Here is a 20,580-nt window from a genome sequence, read left to right as displayed (position 1 = left end):
ATCTCAAACTTTGCTTAGAATGCACATTTTCCTCACATTTTGGTGAGGGAAAGTTCTGGAATCTTTGGTGAGCCACACATTTCCTACAATCAAGCATTTCCCCACATCTCACAATAAAAACTGTACCTCACTTGGCTGAGTGGGCCTAGCACGCACAACAGGAAATAATTCAAAATGCAACATTGACAGATTACATTTTTCCACTGAAAACCAAACCCTTTTTTAGAATTTGGGTAGCTGTGGATTTTGGGCGCTAACTATCAAAGTACCTCGGGAAACCTAACAAACCCACACATTTCTGAAAACTAAACACCTGGGGCAGTCCAGGGTGGCATGACTTGTGTGGCTCTCACTAGTTTTTTTTTTACCCAAAAGCCCTTGCAAACCTTAATCTTTGGCTAAAACACACATTTTCCTCTTTAGTTTTGAAGGGATGTTCTGAAATCTGCAGAGAGTCATACATATCTAATCACCGAGCATTCTTCTACATTACCTGATAAAATGGTACCTTGGTTGTGTGTTGTTGGGCCTTGTGTCTTTGATATGAAAAGGTCCAAATTGCAAGATGGATGGGTCAAATTTTTCCACTCAAAGCAACCCTTTTTTTGCTCTTTGGGCAGCTGAGTTTGAGACGGTACCAAGGGAACCCTACCAAACGCACAAGTTACTTACCTTCGATAACGATATATCTGTAAGAAACAGTAGTTAAGTGTTAGATTCCTTCCCTTAGGATATCCCCAGGTGTCAGACTTGTTCTGGAAAGTTTTGCGTAGCAGTAACCCTGCGCGTCGGTAGGCGTTGTCTGCGGCTCCGTGTCCGTCATCTGTGTCGTTGGCGCCAGGATGACATCGTCAGAGTACTTAGACGCCGCCCTCGCGCGCTGACGTCAGTTTTTATACACAGCTTTTCTGCACCAGAAACGCAGAGCCATGATAAAAACCAACACTGGTGCCATGAAACTAGGGCCCTAAAAGGGATGAACCTTAAACCTAGATATCGGTTCGCAGAACGGGGAGCAGGGTCGGATTGGGATCACAATTTGGCCCGGGCACTGACAAAAAAAGTGGCCCACATTCAAGGGGCCTGGCCCACAATTAAGGGGCGTGGCCCACAATTAAGGGGTGTGACCCACAATTAAGGGGCGTGGCCCACAATTAAGGGGTGTGACCCACAATTAAGGGGCGTGGCCCACATTCAAGGGGTGTGGCCTTTCATGAAACACCATTTGGTTAGACATGTCAATGTCCTTGAATATTAGATGTAAATACATTAAGAATTTGGACAAGTATGGTAGTGCACTGTCCAGTGACCAGCTAAAAGAGGGCACCATAGAGCAGAAATTGGATTAGAAATTCAAATCTGTTCCGAACAGGGGCCAAAAATATGTTTGGGCCAGGGCCCCCAAATTCCTTAAGTTGTTTGGCACAGACAAGGAATGAAAGTGAGAGGATACTGTTCTTGCACAGGACACAGGGCCAAGGTGACAATGGCGCCATGCTAAGCAACTAAAAAAACAGCAAGGCCCCTTTCTGTCACAAAATTATTCGAGCCCTCCAGGGAAGGAGCACCTAATAAGCAGGAAGCCCCTGCTATTACTATCCTACTCAGCCCTCACCAGACCTTCAGCTCAGGAGCACATGAATAGCAGTAAGGCCCCTGCAATTAGTAAATTAATCAGCCCTCCCCAGCCCTCCAGGCCTCAGGGCAATGTCCTGGCAGGGGAGCACAAAACACATCTGCTGGGTCATTGATGGTAGCCCGGGGCAGGTTGAGGTGAAGATGGTGCAAGTTGCAAAGATCACCTGGCCCCCACAGCGAGACCCATTCTTCCTCGCCCACTATGCCCTGAGTGTGAAGGGCTGTGGGCAAGGTGTTAAAACTAACACTGTTCATGTGCTGAGTGGGCCCCACCGGGGACGAGGTGAAAATGGCTCAAAGGCCTGCGCAACACCTGGCCCCCAGGGAGGCCGATTTTTTCAAACAATCACCCCCTCCCTAGCCACCCTCAGCGTGACTGCTTTGCAGGGCAGGGGGTGACTGCGGCCGCACAGTGAAGTTGCATTCATTTCTCTCTCTCTGTCTCCGTGCCCTCTGTGGGCCGTTTTTTTTCCTCCCCTTTCCTAGTCGACAGAGCACGGAGACAGAGACCAAGAAATGAAAGCAGCTTCACTGTGCGGCTCGGAAAGGGGAGAAAAAAAACGGCCCACAGAGGGCACGGAGACATCGGCCCTTCGGCCGATGCCCGAATGCCCGCATTGCCAATCCGCCCCTGACGGGGAGGATGGGTGGGGCGGTAAGGAATCTAACACCAACTACTGTTTCTTACAGATATATCGTTACAGAAGGTAAGTAACTTGTGCATCTGAAAGAAATAGGTTAGTGTTAGATTCCTTACCTTAGAATAGATACCCCAGCAATACCAACCCCAGTGGCGGGTCTGCGAACCAATGATCACACCAGAAAGTCCTGGAGAACAGAACGGCCGAAAAAGCCATCTCTCCGGACTTGGCTGTCCAGGCAGTAGTGTCTGGCCAACGTGAGCAGCGAGGCCCACTTAGCTGCCTGACAGATGTCCTGCAAGGGGACTCCCGACCCAGGGCAGTAGTAGCCGCCGAGGCTCCTTCTTAGCCAAAGAATAGCATACATTGATGCACAACATGACCCACCGAGTCCAGTCCCTTCTTAGCGCCCACGTAACCAACAAAGAGCTGGTCGTCCACCCGGAACTAGCATGTGCGATCCAGATAGAATGAGAGCGCACGTTTTGGGTCCAGACGGTGGAGCCTCTCTTCCTCTTTTGAGGGATGCGGAGGCGGAAAGAAGGTGGGCAAGGTGATGGACTGCCCGATGTGGAAGGCTGCAACTACCGGAGAAAGGAAAGGAGGTTTAAAAGATAGAGCCTGGAGCTCACTCACTCTCCTGGCAGAGGTGATGGCAACAAGTAATGCAGCATTAAGAGTGAGAACACGAAGAGGGCAATTGTGAAGTGGCTCGAAAGGAGCGCACATCAAATAAGAAAGAACAAGGTTCAAGTCCCACTGAGGCATCACGAAAGGAACAGGAGGAAACATGTGAGTGATGCCCTTCAAGAATCTATTCACAAGAGGGGACTTGAAAAGAGAAGGCTGATCAGATAGCCTTAAGAAGGCTGAAATGGCAGAGAGGTAGCCCTTGACAATGCCCACAGCAGAGCCCTGCTGGGCAAGAGAAAGAAGAAAGAGGAGAACCTCTGAAAGGGGGGCAGAAAGGGGATCCACAGCCTTTGCTGTGCACCATGCCACAAATGTATTCCACCTGCAGGCATGTACCGATGTTGTGGAGGGATGCCTGGCTGCCAGAATCACATCACAGACTACAGGAGGCAAGTCAAATGGCCTCAACTGCCGCCCATTCACTCTCCACGCATGGAGGTGGAGGCTGGACAGGTTCGGGTGGAGGACCGTCCCCTGAACAGAAGGTTCTCCTGAAGAGGCAGAAGGTTCTCCTGAAGAGGCAGAAGGTCCTCCTGAAGAGGCAGACGAATCGGGGGTGTAGGAGAGTAGGGTCTGCTTTCCTATGGTCACCCCACTTTTTGCTTTTTGCTTCACTGGTTTTCGACTTAATGTGTCCGTAGGCCTTCTAATCAGACCCACAGCCCAGCTGTGCTCTCTCTAAATTCACTACAATGTACTTTAGGTACATTACCAATTGGACATTGGGTCACCTTCTGAGCCCCTGTACAGTATACTATAGGTGCCCAGGGCATAGGTGCATCCAAGGCCTAACAGGGGCTGCAGCATGTATTATGCCACCCCTAGCTGGCCACTCACATTGACACAACTGGCTGATCACTCAGCTGGGGCAAGGTTGTGTAATCACCCCTTGCTTAGATATAGTAGTTCTATATCTAACCTGATATCTAGACACATATACACCTATAAGTCACTCCTATGGCAGGCCTTAACAATCCTGGAAGGCAGAGTGCTTGGTTTTATGTGAGATGAGGCTCTAGCATGATCTGAGCCTGTCTGCAGCTTTCGGAACCATGTCCTTATAGCTGTTCTAGGATATAGCCATACCATATACTCTTAAGTGCATTATGAACCTCGCGGTTAAATGCTAACTCTGGTTTGGCTTTATCAAAACATGTCGTGTAAGGTGTCATACGCTTTGGAATACTACCCCCTCGCCAGTTCTGGCGACGGGGGTAGCATTCCACCCTTCTAGAGGGAGAAGACATGTTGTTCCTACTAATCCCGGTTAAAGTTAACCAGAGCCTCAGCATCAAAAAATGGATGCTGCTGCCACAGACGCAAGTCTGATCTCCTGCTGCTGGGAGTCCTTCCAGCGAGAGAGGCTTGGACAATAGGTTTCCTGTCTTGGGAGGTGCTAGCACCACCCCAGACAGGCTATAGTATATTGGGGCAGGGAGGGCTTGAAGAAATGAGACACTGCCTGGGGCACACAAGGTGTCCCATGCATAGTCCAGTTCAAACCGGTGCTGGGGCACTCCAGCCCCAGCTCTGGCGCGAAACTGGACAAAGGGAAATGGGTGTAACCACCCCCTTCCCTGGTCCCACCCATAGGAGGGACCTAGCAGGTAATCCAGCCCCTAGATTTGGTATATAGGTAGGAGCTGAGTCCCAAGATTTTAGATTAATCCTGACTGAAACTTGAAACAAAACTCTGGACCTTCGACGTTATACTTGAAGATAGAAAACTGAAGAATCTCCCTTGTGGTGAAGGAGTGACCACCCTGCACAAGCAGGCACCATCCAGCGATCAACAGCTTGCTTTGTCGACGCTCCTGTCGGAGCCCAAGCACAGAGCCTGACAAGACCTGGACTTCCAGACTTCCTTCAGCCCGATCCACAGCCCCAGCAAAGCTGAGACCTGTGGAGGCGACGCGAGACGTGGGACCAGCCATCTTGGAAAGTCGTACAAAAGGGGGTGGTGATGGACCAGAGCATCTGAATCAATCAAACACTCACACCCAGTCAAAAGATCTGGGTTTAATCCATCACCGTTCTTTAGCACACTCTGCCACCTCAGTTCAGACATGGCTATATGCAAATCAGTCTGACCCTGTGCCTCATGGGAACAGTCCAGCCCGAACTGCCAAGCCATGTCTTCCCTGGACCGGAAACAAGCTTCCGAGGACCGGTTTCTGGCATTCCAGCCGTCTTCAGCCCGGCTTGCTTGAATCCAGTGGCAAAGTGAGCAAGGGACTCACGTCTGAGCATACCCTGCCATACTTATGGCGGCCAAAAGCGGTACAAAAGGGGGTGGTGATAGACGGAGCATCTGAATCAATCAAACACTCACACCCAGTCAAAAGATCTGGGTTTAATCCATCACCGTTCTTTAGCACACTCTGCCACCCCAGTTCAGACATGGCTATATGCAAATCAGTCTGACCCTGTGCCTCAAGGGAACAGTCCAGCCCGAACTGCAAAGCCATGTCTTCCCTGGACCGGAAACAAGCTTCCGAGGACCGGTTTCTGGCATTCCAGCCGTCTTTAGCCCGGCTTGCTTGAATCCAGTGGCAAAGTGAGCAAGGGACTCACGTCTGAGCATACCCTGCCATACTTATGGCGGCCAAAAGCGGTACAAAAGGGGTTGGTGATGGACGGAGCATTTGATTCAATCAAACACTCACACCCATTCAAAAGATCTGGGTTTAATCCATCACCGTTCTTTAGCACACTTTGCCACCCCAGTTCAGACATGGCTATATGCAAATCAGTCTGACCCTGTGCCTCATGCAAACAGTCCAGCCCGAACTGCCAAGCCATGTCTTCCCTGGACCGGAAACAAGCTTCCGAGGACCGGTTTCTGGCATTCCAGCCGTCTTCAGCCCGGCTTGCTTGAATCCTGTGGCAAAGTGAGCAAGGGACTCACGTCTGAGCATACCCTGCCATACTTATGGCGGCCAAAAGCGGTACAAAAGGGGGTGGTGATGGACGGAGCATTTGAATCAATCAAACACTCACACCCAGTCAAAAGATCTGGGTTAAATCCATCACTGTTCGTTAGCATACTCTGCCACCCCAGTTCAGACATGGCTATATGCAAATCAGTCTGACCCTGTGCCTCATGGGAACAGTCCAGCCCGAACTGCCAAGCCATGTCTTCCCTGGACCGGAAACAAGCTTCCGAGGACCGGTTTCTGGCATTCCAGCCGTCTTCAGCCCGGCTTGCTTGAATCCAGTGGCAAAGTGAGCAAGAGACTCACGTCTGAGCATACCCTGCCATACTTATGGCGGCCAAAAGCGGTACAAAAGGGGGTGGTGATGGACGGAGCATCTGAATCAATCAAACACTCACACCCAGTCAAAAGATCTGGGTTTAATCCATCACCGTTCTTTAGCACACTCTGCCACCCCAGTTCAGACATGGCTATATGCAAATCAGTCTGACCCTGTGCCTCATGGGAACAGTCCAGCCCGAACTGCTAAGCCATTCCTACCCTGGACCGGAAACAAGCTTCCGAGGACCGGTTTCTGGCACTCCAGCCGTCTTCAGCCCGGCTTGCTTGAATTCAGTGACAAAGTGAGCAAGGGACTCACGTCTGAGCATATCCTGCTACACATTCTATGCTAACCCTGTAACACCAATTTTTTTTAAAGAAACTAAAGTAAACAAAACTTGCCGTTCCTTACAGGAGTGAACAAACAAGATTCTAAGCCAACATTCACGGCGATTCCTTCCTAGGCTGGAAGCCATTAACAACAAGTTTCTCTAATTTATTTATTTATTTATTTATTTAAGTGAATAAACCAGTAACCTGCAGCCTAACTAAAGGATGGATGACGCATTGTCTTCTAACGTAAATCGTAAAAGGTGTTTCGGTACATTGTAAAAAAAATATATTATATAATATATATATATATATATATATATATATATATATATATATATATATATATATATATATATATCAGCAGCACAAAGGAATTAAAAGCACAAACTGGGCTCACACTCGGAGGCCCACTGGAGGGCTCAAAACATTCATAATAGCCAGCAGGCAGTCAATGGGAGAGGCTCTGCAGCACGAACTACAAAACCCAGGAGGCACACTCATGAGGCTCCCAGGTGGGCCAATTAAGGAATATGCAAATGAGTACAAGTGCAGCATGCAGAGACCAGAGACTGTGGCTTTCCCCCTCTGATGAAAGAGCAGGAGCTCTGAAACGCGTAAGGGACTGAAAGGGATTGAAATAATCTGGATGTGCAACCCGGTTTGAAAAATAAATAGTTCTGATGAACTTTCTTTTGTGGAGTAGCGTCTTCATGCTTCAGGGCAAACTTTGTTGGATTTTTACACGGCAGCCTGGCCGTGGAAGATGCACCGCCTAAGAACCAAAGGTCTGCAGGCTTCTAACTACTAGAATTCCTATCAGCAGCACAAAGGAATTAAAAGCACAAACTGGGCTCACACTCGGAGGCCCACTGGAGGGCTCAAAACATTCATAATAGCCAGCAGGCAGTCAATGGGAGAGGCTCTGCAGCACGAACTACAAAACCCAGGAGGCACACTCATGAGGCTCCCAGGTGGGCCAATTAAGGAATATGCAAATGAGTACAAGTGCAGCATGCAGAGACCAGAGACTGTGGCTTTCCCCCTCTGATGAAAGAGCAGGAGCTCTGAAACGCGTAAGGGACTGAAAGGGATTGAAATAATCTGGATGTGCAACCCGGTTTGAAAAATAAATAGTTCTGATGAACTTTCTTTTGTGGAGTAGCGTCTTCATGCTTCAGGGCAAACTTTGTTGGATATATATATATATATATATATATATATATATATATATATATATATATATATATATATCGAGCTACAACTGACGAAGGCTAAACGCCGAAACGCGTCTTGCAGTGCTGTGGTTTCGAATAAAATTGCTTTGAAACCATCCCTTTGAATGCTGCTATCTTTATCAGGAAGAATTACCTGTTGATTTTGGGAGCTGTATATATATATATATATATATATATATATATATATATATATATATATATATATATATATATATATTATATAATATATTATATAATATATTTTTTTTACAATGTACCGAAACACCTTTTACGATTTACGTTAGAAGACAATGCGTCATCCATCCTTTAGTTAGGCTGCAGGTTACTGGTTTATTCACTTAAATAAATAAATAAATAAATTAGAGAAACTTGTTGTTAATGGCTTCCAGCCTAGGAAGGAATCGCCGTGAATGTTGGCTTAGAATCTTGTTTGTTCACTCCTGTAACGAACGGCAAGTTTGGTTTACTTTAGTTTCTTTAAAAAAAAATGGTGTTACAGGGTTAGCATAGAATGTTGCTATCTTCGATCAGGAAGAATTACTTGTTGGATTTTGGGAGCTGTATGTTGTTGACGGGTACACCCCCGTTAACACCGTCCGTTCTGGAGTGCGGCCGGCTGGTGTTTTGGGAAGTTGGATATATATATATATATATATATATAAACTTTATGTCAGAGACACCTTTCTTTAACTCTGTTTCTCCAAAGAGCACTTGTTGGAACACTAATATGAAATATTTTAAGTCGTTAGGTGTTGGATGGCATTTGTGCTAGATCTGTGGTGTGTGATATTGGGCCACAGTGGTTAAGCCAGCCCATTTTTTTTATGTTTACCAACTCAAGACATGAGCGCCAATTACATTCTTCTAAAATTCCCTGGAGAATGTATCTCACGTGGAATGGACTGGAACTGGCTCATGTGGACGAGTTTGGACAGCACTTCATGTAACTCCAATAAAGAAGCTAGGTTCCCAGAATTGTGTTCCTCCATCAAGAGCAGAGCACCATTTGCAGTATCACATATCAGACATTATCTCTGCTCTTACCTCTGTAACTAGCTGCAGGTCGTTGACATAATTCTCCTCCGTCACAATAAGTTCATGGATATATCCTTGTCGTTTCCTTTCGGTGGGACTTAGCATGTCCAAAAGATGCAAGTCTGCACACCCTGAAAAACACGAACAGAGCAAATGCTTATTAAATAGTGTTAAAAAGAGACAGTCAAGTGCTTTTATTGCTGTATATTGAACTTTCATTTGTAAAGTTTGTATTATGCATCTTTAGCATTAAGGGCATTTTCAAAACTATTTTGATCACTTTATGGTATGGGTTTTCGAGGGTTTTCCTCTGATGCACTGTGATTCGCTTGTACCACAAAAGGCACATTTGATATGTTGACCCTTATACTTTGGTACCCTCAAGGAACGCCAGAGTGGATGCGGACTCCCTTTAGCCTCTGTTCCTAATCTGAAGTTGAGGTTGGAGACTAACTCTAGGGTAACTGGTTAAGAAACTGGGTTCTGCGGATATCCTGCCACCAGAAAAACATACCATGTTTGGAGATGAATTTAGGGAGATGGCACTTCTATAACATTGGCACCCCTACAATCTAAAGTGGGCGCTGACCCGCTTCCGCCTTGGTCCACAATAAAGAGCCACTGAAATTAATATGTTTTAGGAGACAAGTCAGGACTAAAACTGGCCTCATGGCTCAAGAAGAACTCGGTTGCCTGGACACTGACTACCAACCCTCTGGTAGTCACAATTAAAAGATGATAGACATTGAAGCATGGTATTGGTATTGTGACTAATGGCACCCCATTTCAGATGTCCTATTCTAGCTTTGATGGTGGGTAAGAAGACAGGCTCTCCTAAGAATCCATTTTAGGGCCATATTTTCCTACTAGCACCTGCAGTTGCACTACTTGCTTTCATGAAACTAAATAGTTTAGGCAGAACACTGTCACTACCCTACTGCTGATCTTATGTACCTCCACCTAAGTCACACTGACCAATCCGGTGAGGAAGGTTCCGTCATATGGACTCTTGAGATACACACCCCGATTCTCCACTTAAACATTTTCCCCAGGAGTAAAGTCCTTCTCCAGCAAGGTAAGTATGATAGCAGAGGCTACTATGTATAAGAATTCCTACATACATTTGGGCCTGCAATCATCCAGCATTACATGACAATTTTTATTTGAATAGCATTCTATTTATATCAAGTTTTTATACGGTTGCTTGCTGCGAAGGGAATGCCACTTGCAGAGTAAATCGGTGTATACCCCTTGCCTAGAGGGCCCAAAATGCATGTGAAACTGGTATCCTGACTTTTATTTTGGCCTTGGCATCACACTAATCTACCCTGGTTAATACCGGTCTATGAAACTCGAGGTTCTTTTCTGTGACCTAGAAGGGAGCACAAGGCATGCTTTCATAGTGGACGTTGGACTACTGTCCAAGCCCTGGGTGTACTACATAAAGCGGGGTGGTAGCATACCTTGTTTTGTGAATCAGTAGTGTGACCAGACCTCCTTCTCTCCATCAGGAGAGGTGAGTCTACTAGCTCCTCTCATGTGAAGTTCTGCTGTTATGTGAAACTCAGAACCTGGCAGTGACATTCTGTGAGCATGTTGAGTGCATGTATGTGTATTGTGTGTGCAGCACGTACATGGGGAGCACTGAAGCTCGTGAGCTCCATTTTAGATATCCCTGGTTTAGCATGGCACGAGATGGCGGATGGAGACAGCTTTCCCCCATGACACTGGGAATGTATTGCCTGCTTCCTGTGGTTGGATGATGGAGACCCAGTTAGTTACCTGAGTGAGGGTAGAGATAGGGCTACCTTTAGAAAGTCAGTTAGGGCCATTATAGAAAAAGTCTACTGATAAGTTTTTTCTGAGTTTTCCCGCTTTTGCTTGTTTGCCGTTGTGTGTGGTGGGTAAAGGGGTAACTACCATTTCCGTTGAGCTTTGATGAGGACATTTCGATGCAGGGCCTTGCCTTTTGCCTGGCCCGGGTTACTGCTGGAGAAAGGCTGATGGCAGCCAGGTTCAGAAATCTTACACTAATTTGTGACTATGTTTTGGATATTCCTACTTGGAGTCTGCCCCTTTACAATTACTACCTGCCGTGAGAAGCAGCACCTTACACAAAGGCTGTGTTTGAGAAGCAGCCTGAAAATGACATTTGAAATAGAACAAAACTGGTTCTTAAGTCTTAGAACGTGGCCCCATATGCCATTTGTAAAATGTGTATAAAAGTAGGAGGCCAACCACCTCAATTTGTCCTGTCCCAATGTCTTCTTGGCCAAGGAAGGGAGTGCTCTACTCTATACTCGAAGAGGTGCTGTGCAATCAGGGCCGGAGTCTGCCTGAGAGGCAGTCTTCAGAGCTGAGGTGACATCAGCTAAAGTGTGTGCTTTGTGCTGAAGGAGCTGAGGCTCTGTCTGGAGAGCTTAGAAGCCTACCTGCCTAATGATGGATGGAAGGAGCATGTCTGGCCTGGCAGGAGGACAGACGGTCCAGGAAGGAGAAGCCCAGGGTATTTCTAGCGTGTGGAGCATCCAGAGAAAGCTGACTATTTCAGAACACAAATTGAGGAGTGACTTGTGCCAAGAAGGGTGTCCCCTGGGTGTCTCCGCGTGGTTCCCATGAAAGCGGAACTACGAATGTTGAAGATCAAGTACCACCATGTCGCTCAACAGTGTGTTGAGAGGCTCAAAAGACAGATGCTCTCACTGCCAACATGAGGAAGATGTGTTGCTACTGAAACAAGAAACCCTGATCAGCCCATCTGCTGCAACTGCTGAAGGCCCACAACTGCGGATGACTTGGCCTAGAGGCCACAACTGTTAAAGCTGAACCCTTGTTTAAAACTGACGCCACTGCTGATGGGGATATCGGTTACCATACAGATCTGCCTCACCAATCTCACCCCACCAACACTGTCCTGCGGCAAAGTTGCCGCCACAACCCCCAAAGGAGGAGAGCCACCACCATAAGGGCAGTAGCACACACCTTATTCGTTGCACTGCTACAACTGCTGCAACATAAACCAACAAGGAAACTAGGTGCTTATCCTGAGTCAGCCATGTCTGCTTCAGACTTTTACTGGAGGGGTAAAGGGCACTGAACTGAGTTGCATTTTTGACCAATGAAAGAATTTGATGCAGTCTGCCCCTGTGCCTGTTGCCCTCATGGGGAAAGTGCATGCTGAAAGAGGAATGGTGTAGAGCCTCACTGTCAAGCACAACTTACTTACAACCCTGTGTTACTTTTCTGTCACCTTGTGTAGTATTGAGATCTGCTATACGATTAACATATTTTCTTTTACATAAAGATAAACAGTGGGCTGGACCATACATTTCTGTGCCTGTTGGTTGACTGTTGATTTCTGAGCTCTTGTTCCCCAAACAGCCTCCATCAGAAGCCTTTGAGTGCCCTCGATGCTACACTGAGATCCTTGGTGGAAAGGGTCATGCTTGGCTCAGTTTGCAGAGCCTTAGTAGGTTGGGCCTCTGGACACCAGTGGCAAATGGCCTCAACCACCAAAGTTGGGGTCCACTAGCCCCTGTCTGCTCAATCCCCCCTCCCCTGCTTCTCTCCCCTGACACTGTTTGAATCTCTTGATTACACATTACTAAATTAATCTGGATTACTATTTAGGTTCTTCATTGTGCCCACAACGCTGGTACAATCTGATTTTCTACTCCTGTTTCACAATCGAATCAAACTGGTCTCTTATTTTCCAGCTAACAGGATTTGTGTTTAATGTAATTCCACCTTCCATTTCAAATTTCATAAATTGAGGCATCAGACCACTGTTATCCTTAGAAAGATGATTCATCAGTATCACCTATAAACCCATGACCTCCTTGGAATAACAGCCTTATTATTAATGAAAAAGTAACTTGCCTTCTGTAACGCCTTATCTAATAGAGACAATATCTAACCGCAGATCCTTACCTTTCAATTTCCCCAGACTGGATCCGGAAGATTTTTTGTGAGCCTTACCCGTGCGCACTGGTAGGTGGCATAGGTTGACTTCCTGTGGCAACAGTGACGTCATCCATGCTGAAAATAACATCAGAGTCACCTATATAAGTACCACCTCGGCAGACTAATGTCAGTTACTTTTCATGACTTTCCACGCCAGAAGCATGGTGCCATGAAGTGCACCGATTCTGGTGTGTCCAAATTTGTGCCCTAAAAATCTGTCCACAGAGCAGGGAGGATGGATGGATCGGTAAGGAATCTGTGGCTAGATATTGTCTCTGCCATATAAGGCATTACTGAAGGTAAGTAACTTGTTCATCTAATAGAGACATCTAGCCCCAGATTCCTTACCTTTGAATAGATACCCAAGCAATACCATCCCAGTGGTGAGTCTGCGGACACATTTAGACTAAAAAGTCCTGCAGGACCGAACGGGCTAAGTGCCCATCCCTGCAGACCTGACTATCCAAGAATTAATGCCTGACCGATGTCCAGGCCAGAAACTCCACCGGCTAACAAAGGGGTCGTAGTCTAAACTCTAGTGGAATGAGTGATTTGGCAGTACACAGCATATCTTGATGCAGAGAACGACTTATCGAGAGATGGCCAGTTTCTGCACCACCCAACCTTTATTTGAACCAACATACTTCACGAAGAGTTGCGCCCACCCGGAACTCCTGTATGCCATCAAGGAAGAACAACAACGCTCTTTTTGGGTCCAGACGGTGGAGTCGCTCCTATTCTTTAGAGGGATGTGGAGGAGCATAGAAAGTGAGCAAGGTGACAGAATGGCCCACATGAAATTGTGTACCACTTTTGGTAGGAAAGAGGCCCTAGCGCGGGGACCAGTTTGTCAGGAAAAACAGATAGGAAGTGATGCTTGGATGATACAGCCTGCAGCTCACTCACCCTCCTGGCTGATGTAATCACCACAAGACCCTCCCCTGCTACTGCGACAGGAGATCCTCCCGAAGGGGCAGCCTGATCGGAGGATAGAAGCCCATGTTCAGAAGCCCAGGATACCTTACACTCTGTGCCCAGTCTGGAGTCACAAGGATGACTTGGGCCCTGTCGTACCTGATCTTTTTGAGAACTCTGGGCAGGAGTGCATTGACGGAAAAGCGTAGGAGGCCTGAACTCCACTTGATCCAAAAAGCGTCTCCAAGTGAGAGCCACCATGGAAAGTACAGCACGCAAAACTGACAGTGTGTGTTCTCGGCAGAGGCGAACAGATCTAACCAAGGCTCTCCCCACTGTTGAAAGAGACCTTGCGCCACCTCCAGGAAGAGATGTCATTCGTGATCCACCAGGCGTACATGGCTGAGTTTGTCCACCCTGACGTTCAAGATCCTGCCAGGTGTTGAACAACCAGGGAAATGCCCTGCTGTTCCAGCCATGTCCAGAGATGCAGGACCTCTGGACAAAGGGTCCACAACTCCACTCCGTTCTGTTTGTTGCAGTACCACATAGCGGTGATGTTGTCCATGAACACTTGTACCAGCCTTCCCTTGATAGAGGGTAGAAAGGCTTTCAATGCTAGTCGGATCGCAAGGAGATCCAGTATGTTGATGTGGAGTTTGAATTCTGCTGGAGACCAAGGTCCTCTGATCTCCACCTCTCCCAGATGGCCTCCCCTTCCCATGAGTGACGCATCGGTCACAACTGAGAGATTCGGTTGGGGAAAGGAGGTGTCTGCCTCTGACCCAATAGCGGTACGTTAGTCACCACTGCAGAACATTTGCAGTTCCCTTTGAGATTTGCACTATGTCATAGAGATTCACCTGATGCTGCGCCCACTGTAATTTCCGGTCACTCTGCAGAGCCTGCATATGCAATCTGGCAATCGTCACCAGCAGGATGCAGGAGGCCATGTGGCCCAGCAGCCTCAGAGTCAGTCTCACCGAAACCCAGGATAGAGGCTGAAACATAGGTATCAGCCTGAATAACCTGGACACACCACTTGAGAGGATAAGCCCAAAGCTGCACTGTGTTCAGAACAGCTCAGATGAAAGGGAGCTTCTGAAAGTGCATCAGGTGTGAGTTCGGCATTTTGATAGTAAACCCCAGCGAATGCAGGAACTCCCCTGTAGTCTGGAAGTGGGAGATGACAGCCTGGGGTGAGCCCATCTTCAGCAGCCAGTCATCGAGATAGGGGGAAGACTGCCACCCCTGATCAGCGCAGATGAGCTGCGACCACCACCATCACCTTGGTGAACAACCGAGCGGCGCTGTTAAGGTCACAAGGGAACATGGTGAACTTAAAAGGCTCATGACCTACTGCAAACTGCAGGTAATGTCGATGGGCAGGCAGGACTGGGATGTAAAAATAGGTGTCCTGAAAATTCAACACTACCATCCAGTCTCCTGAGGCCAAGGAAGACAAGACCTGAGCCAATGTGAGCACTGCTGGGGGGTTAGTGGAAATCAGTTCCACAACGTTTACCTAAGCAGTCAGCCATGTAATATAATAGCCGTATTTTTTACTGGTTGCTCTCCCCCTAAATCATACAGGCTGGTGAACGTTCATTGTTCTCTTGGGCTGTAAATCCTTCTCATCTCCATAAACCCCCTGTGCACATTCATGCCTCTACTGGCAGTGGGTTTTGCCTCCGACCCTGCATGTTAGAGTGAACTTTCTTTTTGCACAGCACCAAGCACTTTTGTTTCCATCGCCTTTGCTTTTTATACACACCAGATTAAGGGGTCTCTCCACAAGGGGTCAGCTGTTCTGCGGTTACTTACTATGGTCACACCAGGGTTCTAGCCTTGTGTGAAACTCCCCCACTGCACTAGAAGTAGCACTTTATCTCAGTTGCTTCTTCTACTTGCGCACTTTATTTAGCTCAAGCGGCTCCTAGCACATTTGTGGTGCTGCAAGGTGTAGAGTTTATCTTGAGATAATTGGACCGGCATTGCAATTAATTTGTGGGGTTTCTTGTGGATCCAGTAGTCCTACGGTCTCTCGCCAACATTTGAACCCTTCGGCTCGCAACAGCGGTCTGTAATACATCAGGCATTTTGTCTTTGCCCTTTTTCAGCCTATGCACTTGAGCCAAAATAGTCCATAAATATTACATTTATTTTCCCTTTTCTCTTTGTAATGAATCTACAGCTGCTCATTACATACAGGTGGGATATAGCTCAACAAAAATTTCCGATCCAGCCTGACGCCTGGGAAATTCTAAGGTAAGGAATCTGCAGTTAGAAGTCTCTATCAGATTACTCATTGTATTATCGTACTGACATAACTTGTGTTGGTTTTTATTAACAGAAATAATAAAAAAAATTGACAATAACGACTAATTACAATAGCTCATTACATGCTTATAGTTTTCATCCAGACAGTCTAATCAAACATTAAAGGTGCCATAATCATAAGTAACTTTACACAACACAAGACAAACACAGTCAACGCAAAATTCAACAATGACTGTTACCCAGGTCACAACTGCAACAAGTATTTAAATACAATCAAAGGAGCAACAATACAACCCCTTAGTATGGCCGAACAAATCAAAATCAACAAATGGCATTTATTTATTTATTTTATTTATTTTGAGTATTTGTAAAGCGCAGCTGATACCTTGCAGGCTTCCTGGCGCTGGAGAATACTCTGCTGACGGATAGCCGGAGTAACTAGCGGACGGGCAGACTTTAGGGGAAAAGCCAGGTCTTGATGCGTTTCCTAAATGGAAGAAGTTGTGAGATCTGGCGTATGTCAATGGGCAGGCTGTTCCATAACTTGGCCGCTGCGACCCTGAAGGATCTGCCCCCGGTTCTGGCTTTATTGAATCTGGGCACCTTTACCAGACAGGCCGAAGATGAGCGTAAGTCTCTGGTCGGAGTGTACCACAGAAACAAGGCTTGCAGAGGTCTGGGCCAGAGTCCGTGCAGAGCCTTAAAGACAATGCAGAGGGACTTGAATGCCACACGCTGCTTTAAGGGTAGCCAATGTAGCTCGGCCAGAGCTGCTGTGGCCGAAGACCTCCTCGTCCAGCCAAGAGCCAGCTTGGCGGCGGCAGATTGAATTCGTTGTAGTCGGTCCATCAGCGTGACTGGAGACTCAAGGAGCAGGGCGTTACAATAGTCGAGGCGACTGAGTATCGTACACCTGACTATCGACGCCCGGGCTTGTGCAGGGAGAAGTGGCATGATTTTACGCAGGGAGCGTAGCAGGGCTGTACAGATCCCCACTGTTTTTGCTGCCTGGGTTTCCATACTCAGCTTGTTATCGAGCATGGCTCCTAAGTTGCGGACCGAGGAGACTGGCAGAGGTTTGTCTCTAGTCTCTGGAGGCCAGAATTCACTCGGAAACTGGCGGGGTATGTTGGTGCCAGCACAAAACTTGTATCTGGAATGCCATCATTTTGTCGAGTTTCCAAAATAAAGTAAGTCAGTCCTACAAAATTGGCTGGCGAAATTTAGTTTTTGAGAAAAGTCAAACTGAATATTTTGAGAAAGGTAGAATAAAATGTATTGTAGTAGTCTGTCTGCATATCTACCACATGCCGCTGTTAAAAAGGAAAATAAAAGCAGGAAGAAAGAAGAGGATGACGACTTAAAGGGAAAAAGAGGAAGGGTGTAGAAGAAAGCAGAACACGGGTGAGGAAAGTATTTAGGAGAAAAACAAGCATCGGCAAAGCCAATAGGTCTCGCCTACGTGAGTATTGGTTTTGTCACTGTTTTAGCCATGGTATAAAGCAGCGCATCTGCTGTACAGCCTAGCTGAAACTGAAAGCTTAATAAAGCAAAAGCTCTTGACCCAGTCAGCGGTGTCTGCATCAAAGTGCTTTTCTTTTGTAATAGCAATTGAGAGAGCAATCAGGGAACCAACAAGGGAGGGAGGCAACATGAAGGCAGTGGATAGGTAACATGGAGGGCAGGTGTAAATAAAAAAAAATAAAAAAAGCACTGAACAGCTAGGTTTGTCTGTCGTAGGAGCAGGTGGTACCCAGTGCAGAAAATTTCTTGTCACCCCCCCCCACCCCCACCCCCCTTCAATATTGAACATTTTTTTTCCAAAAAAGTGTCAAGAGCCCAATTTTTTCTTTTTTATTTCAAAAACATTTTTTTGCCATTTTGTCACCCCCCTCAATGATGACACCCGGGGCGACCCGCACCCACCGCACCCCCCTTTCTACGCCTCTGCGCAGGACTTTTTTGTTTTTGCAAGTGGTGGGGGTAACACAGAACCACCGAGAACAGAAGCAGGGTGGGTCAGTGGAAAGAGCAAGCAACAATGGAAGGAGAGAGAGAGGACGGGGAAAGCATTAGGGGCAAAAATGGAAGGACAGGGCATGTGGGGAACTATGGAAGGAGGATGGGGGCAAAAAGCATGGGTAATAAAGGATGGAGGGTGTGAAGGAAGCAGTGCTTAACTTGAGCTGGTGGTTCAGCACAGTCACTTAATTACCAGCACCAGCACATGGTGGCGCTGTCTGCCGAATTTAGGTATGAAAACAACAGCTGTTTATTTATTCAATTTACATTTAGAATGACTAACACCTGCCTCCCAACCATTCTTATAGCTTTGGAGGCCTGGAATATTATGAATTGTCACACTTGTAAGAGTGTGATGGTTAGTTGTGTTGGCGCTGTCATTGGGAGTGCTGGAAGGGGCAACAGATAGTGCAAGCTGTTTTACAAATTAAGCACTGGAAGACCCGCAATAGAAGGAGGATGGCAAGCAACACAGACAACAACGCAAGGAGAGGAGCGGGTGGGGACAAGCAAAACGGGCAACAATGGAATGAAAGTGGCGAGCAACACGGGGAGAGGCGTGGAGTTGTGCAGTCCTGCCCGATGCTTGAGTTCAGGAACCCACTCCACTACACAACACAACACTGGGAGACAAAATGGGGCTGGCTAGAGTGAGGAGGCAAAGGAAAACCAGCGCCTCTTTAGTAGGAAAGAATCACTAGGTGGTAAGTGTCAATCAGATGAATTCATACAGGTTACAACTGAGGGAAGAGTAAACCTAGCTGGATCCGATATGTTTCAGTTTCCAGATTCGTTGAATAATTGTAAAGTATTTAGGACAAGGCAGAGCTATGACGAGAGCAATGCTAGCCTCCACAAGGGGACTTAAGTGGCAGTAAATGAGGTTGGCTTGTGGTAAAAGAAAGGGGGAGGCAAGAGAAAACGTGAACTAGTCACCAACAATGATGGATGTACCATGAGGGATCTAAATTTGAATCGCTCGTTTACATTTGTGTTGTGTTTGGATTAAACACCACCGCTACATTCTTTCAGACCCCTCGGTGGGTCCTGGGAGAGACGTGGCATAACAGGCACAAGAGAGTCATAGTTAGCTGGGTCTCCACTGATATACCTGTAGTGCTGCCACAAGTGTGCCAGTCTGTTTTTAGGTAGAGGGGTGCCTCTGTCTGCATCAGTGTTACTGTGAGTGTGTGTGTGTACACACGCACATTAACCTGTTACATTACAGTCCTGTTTCTCAACCCCAGTAACAAGCAAGGGAAGGTCGCTCTGTGAGAAGACAACATAGTCAAAGATTTAAAAACATGAAGTGGAAGGTGCACACAATTAGAGTCCAAAGGAAGGATAGTGTATTGTTTATCTTCTTTATTTAACAGTTTTTTCAAATACAGGCACAGCCAACGCGTTTCGTTCCATTAGCCTTGTGGAACTTCGTCAGGGCGAATTGATTCAATTTGGGATTGGAATCTATTCTGACCCACCTTGTGGATCGAACAGCAGCTGATTCTGGGTCTTCAAAGATATGTAACCTTCGTACATTCAGAGAAGGTGTTCAAACTGGATACGAGTGGGTAAGCCCAGTGGATGTTCCCATGCTATATCCAGCAATGTTCCGAGTAAAAAAAGACTAGGTATAAAGATAGTTCAGGGTAGTGCGGACATTCGCAGGAAATCTAGTATTCTTAAAGACAATTTCTTGTTCTTTTCTATAATGTCGAGCTCCGGTACGGGCATAAATTGAAGATGAGAAGGCCACCGGTCCGTAGTAAAACACGGTGTTCGTGGTAATAACCACTGAGCACCTGTGCATGAGCTTACAACGTGCCGTTTAGGTCCTTGAAGAAAAGGACCTAAACGGCACGTTGTAAGCTCATGCACAGAATCAGCTGCTGTTCGATCCACAAGGTGGGTCAGAATAGATTCCAATCCCAAATTGAATCAATTCGCCCTGACGAAGTTCCACAAGGCTAATGGAACGAAACGCGTTGGCTGTGCCTGTATTTGAAAAAACTGTTAAATAAAGAAGAAGATAAACAATACACTATCCTTCCTTTGGACTCTAATTGTGTGCACCTTCCACTTCATGTTTTTATATCTTTGACTTAAACACCTATTGGTAGCAGGTGTAGGAAGAAGTTTGCACCACCCAGAATTTAGAAATACAGAACCAGTAGTGCTTGACCTGGTCTGCTGCCTTGACCCTTTTAGTCAAAGATTTGACAGGACTAATAATGTCTATAAGCGAGTCACAAAACCAATCCTAATTCATAGGGACTAATTTCAAGACGCGGCTAAGGACCACCAAGGCTCATTAGTATGGCCAGAGGTCCTTTCAGTCACACTAGGATTTTCATGACAGAAGATGCGCTTATTAACGTTTGTTCAACACCGCCTCGATGTTAATAGCAGATTTAGGGAATTCTCAATTAACTTTCTTCTAGGAGGGATGGGAGCACATAAAGGATTTCCATTCTCAGAGTCTTTATTATATACATCATCTTCATCATACAGCCCCCTAGGACAGATCTAGGACGTGAAGGTGACCGACCCAGACTCGCGAGAGTCTGT

General features: G+C 46.7%; 1 protein-coding gene across 6 annotated transcripts in view; it reads right to left on the bottom strand.

The window, feature by feature from the left end:
* ITSN1 (intersectin 1) overlaps positions 1–20,580 on the bottom strand; it is a 1,645,471-nt gene that overhangs the window by 107,693 nt on the left and 1,517,198 nt on the right. For all 6 annotated transcript variants that reach the window (XM_086935345.1, XM_086935347.1, XM_086935346.1 and 3 more), the window contains one exon: positions 8,842–8,963. In XM_086935345.1, coding sequence (XP_086791471.1) covers positions 8,842–8,963 — 122 coding nt within the window. The remainder of the gene's footprint in view (positions 1–8,841; positions 8,964–20,580) is intronic.

This window comes from Lissotriton vulgaris, chromosome 8 (assembly GCF_964263255.1).
Source record: "Lissotriton vulgaris chromosome 8, aLisVul1.2, whole genome shotgun sequence".
Lineage (NCBI taxonomy): Eukaryota > Metazoa > Chordata > Amphibia > Caudata > Salamandridae > Lissotriton > Lissotriton vulgaris.
Note: the sequence above shows the minus strand (reverse complement) of the source record. Positions and strands in the feature narration are given on the sequence as shown.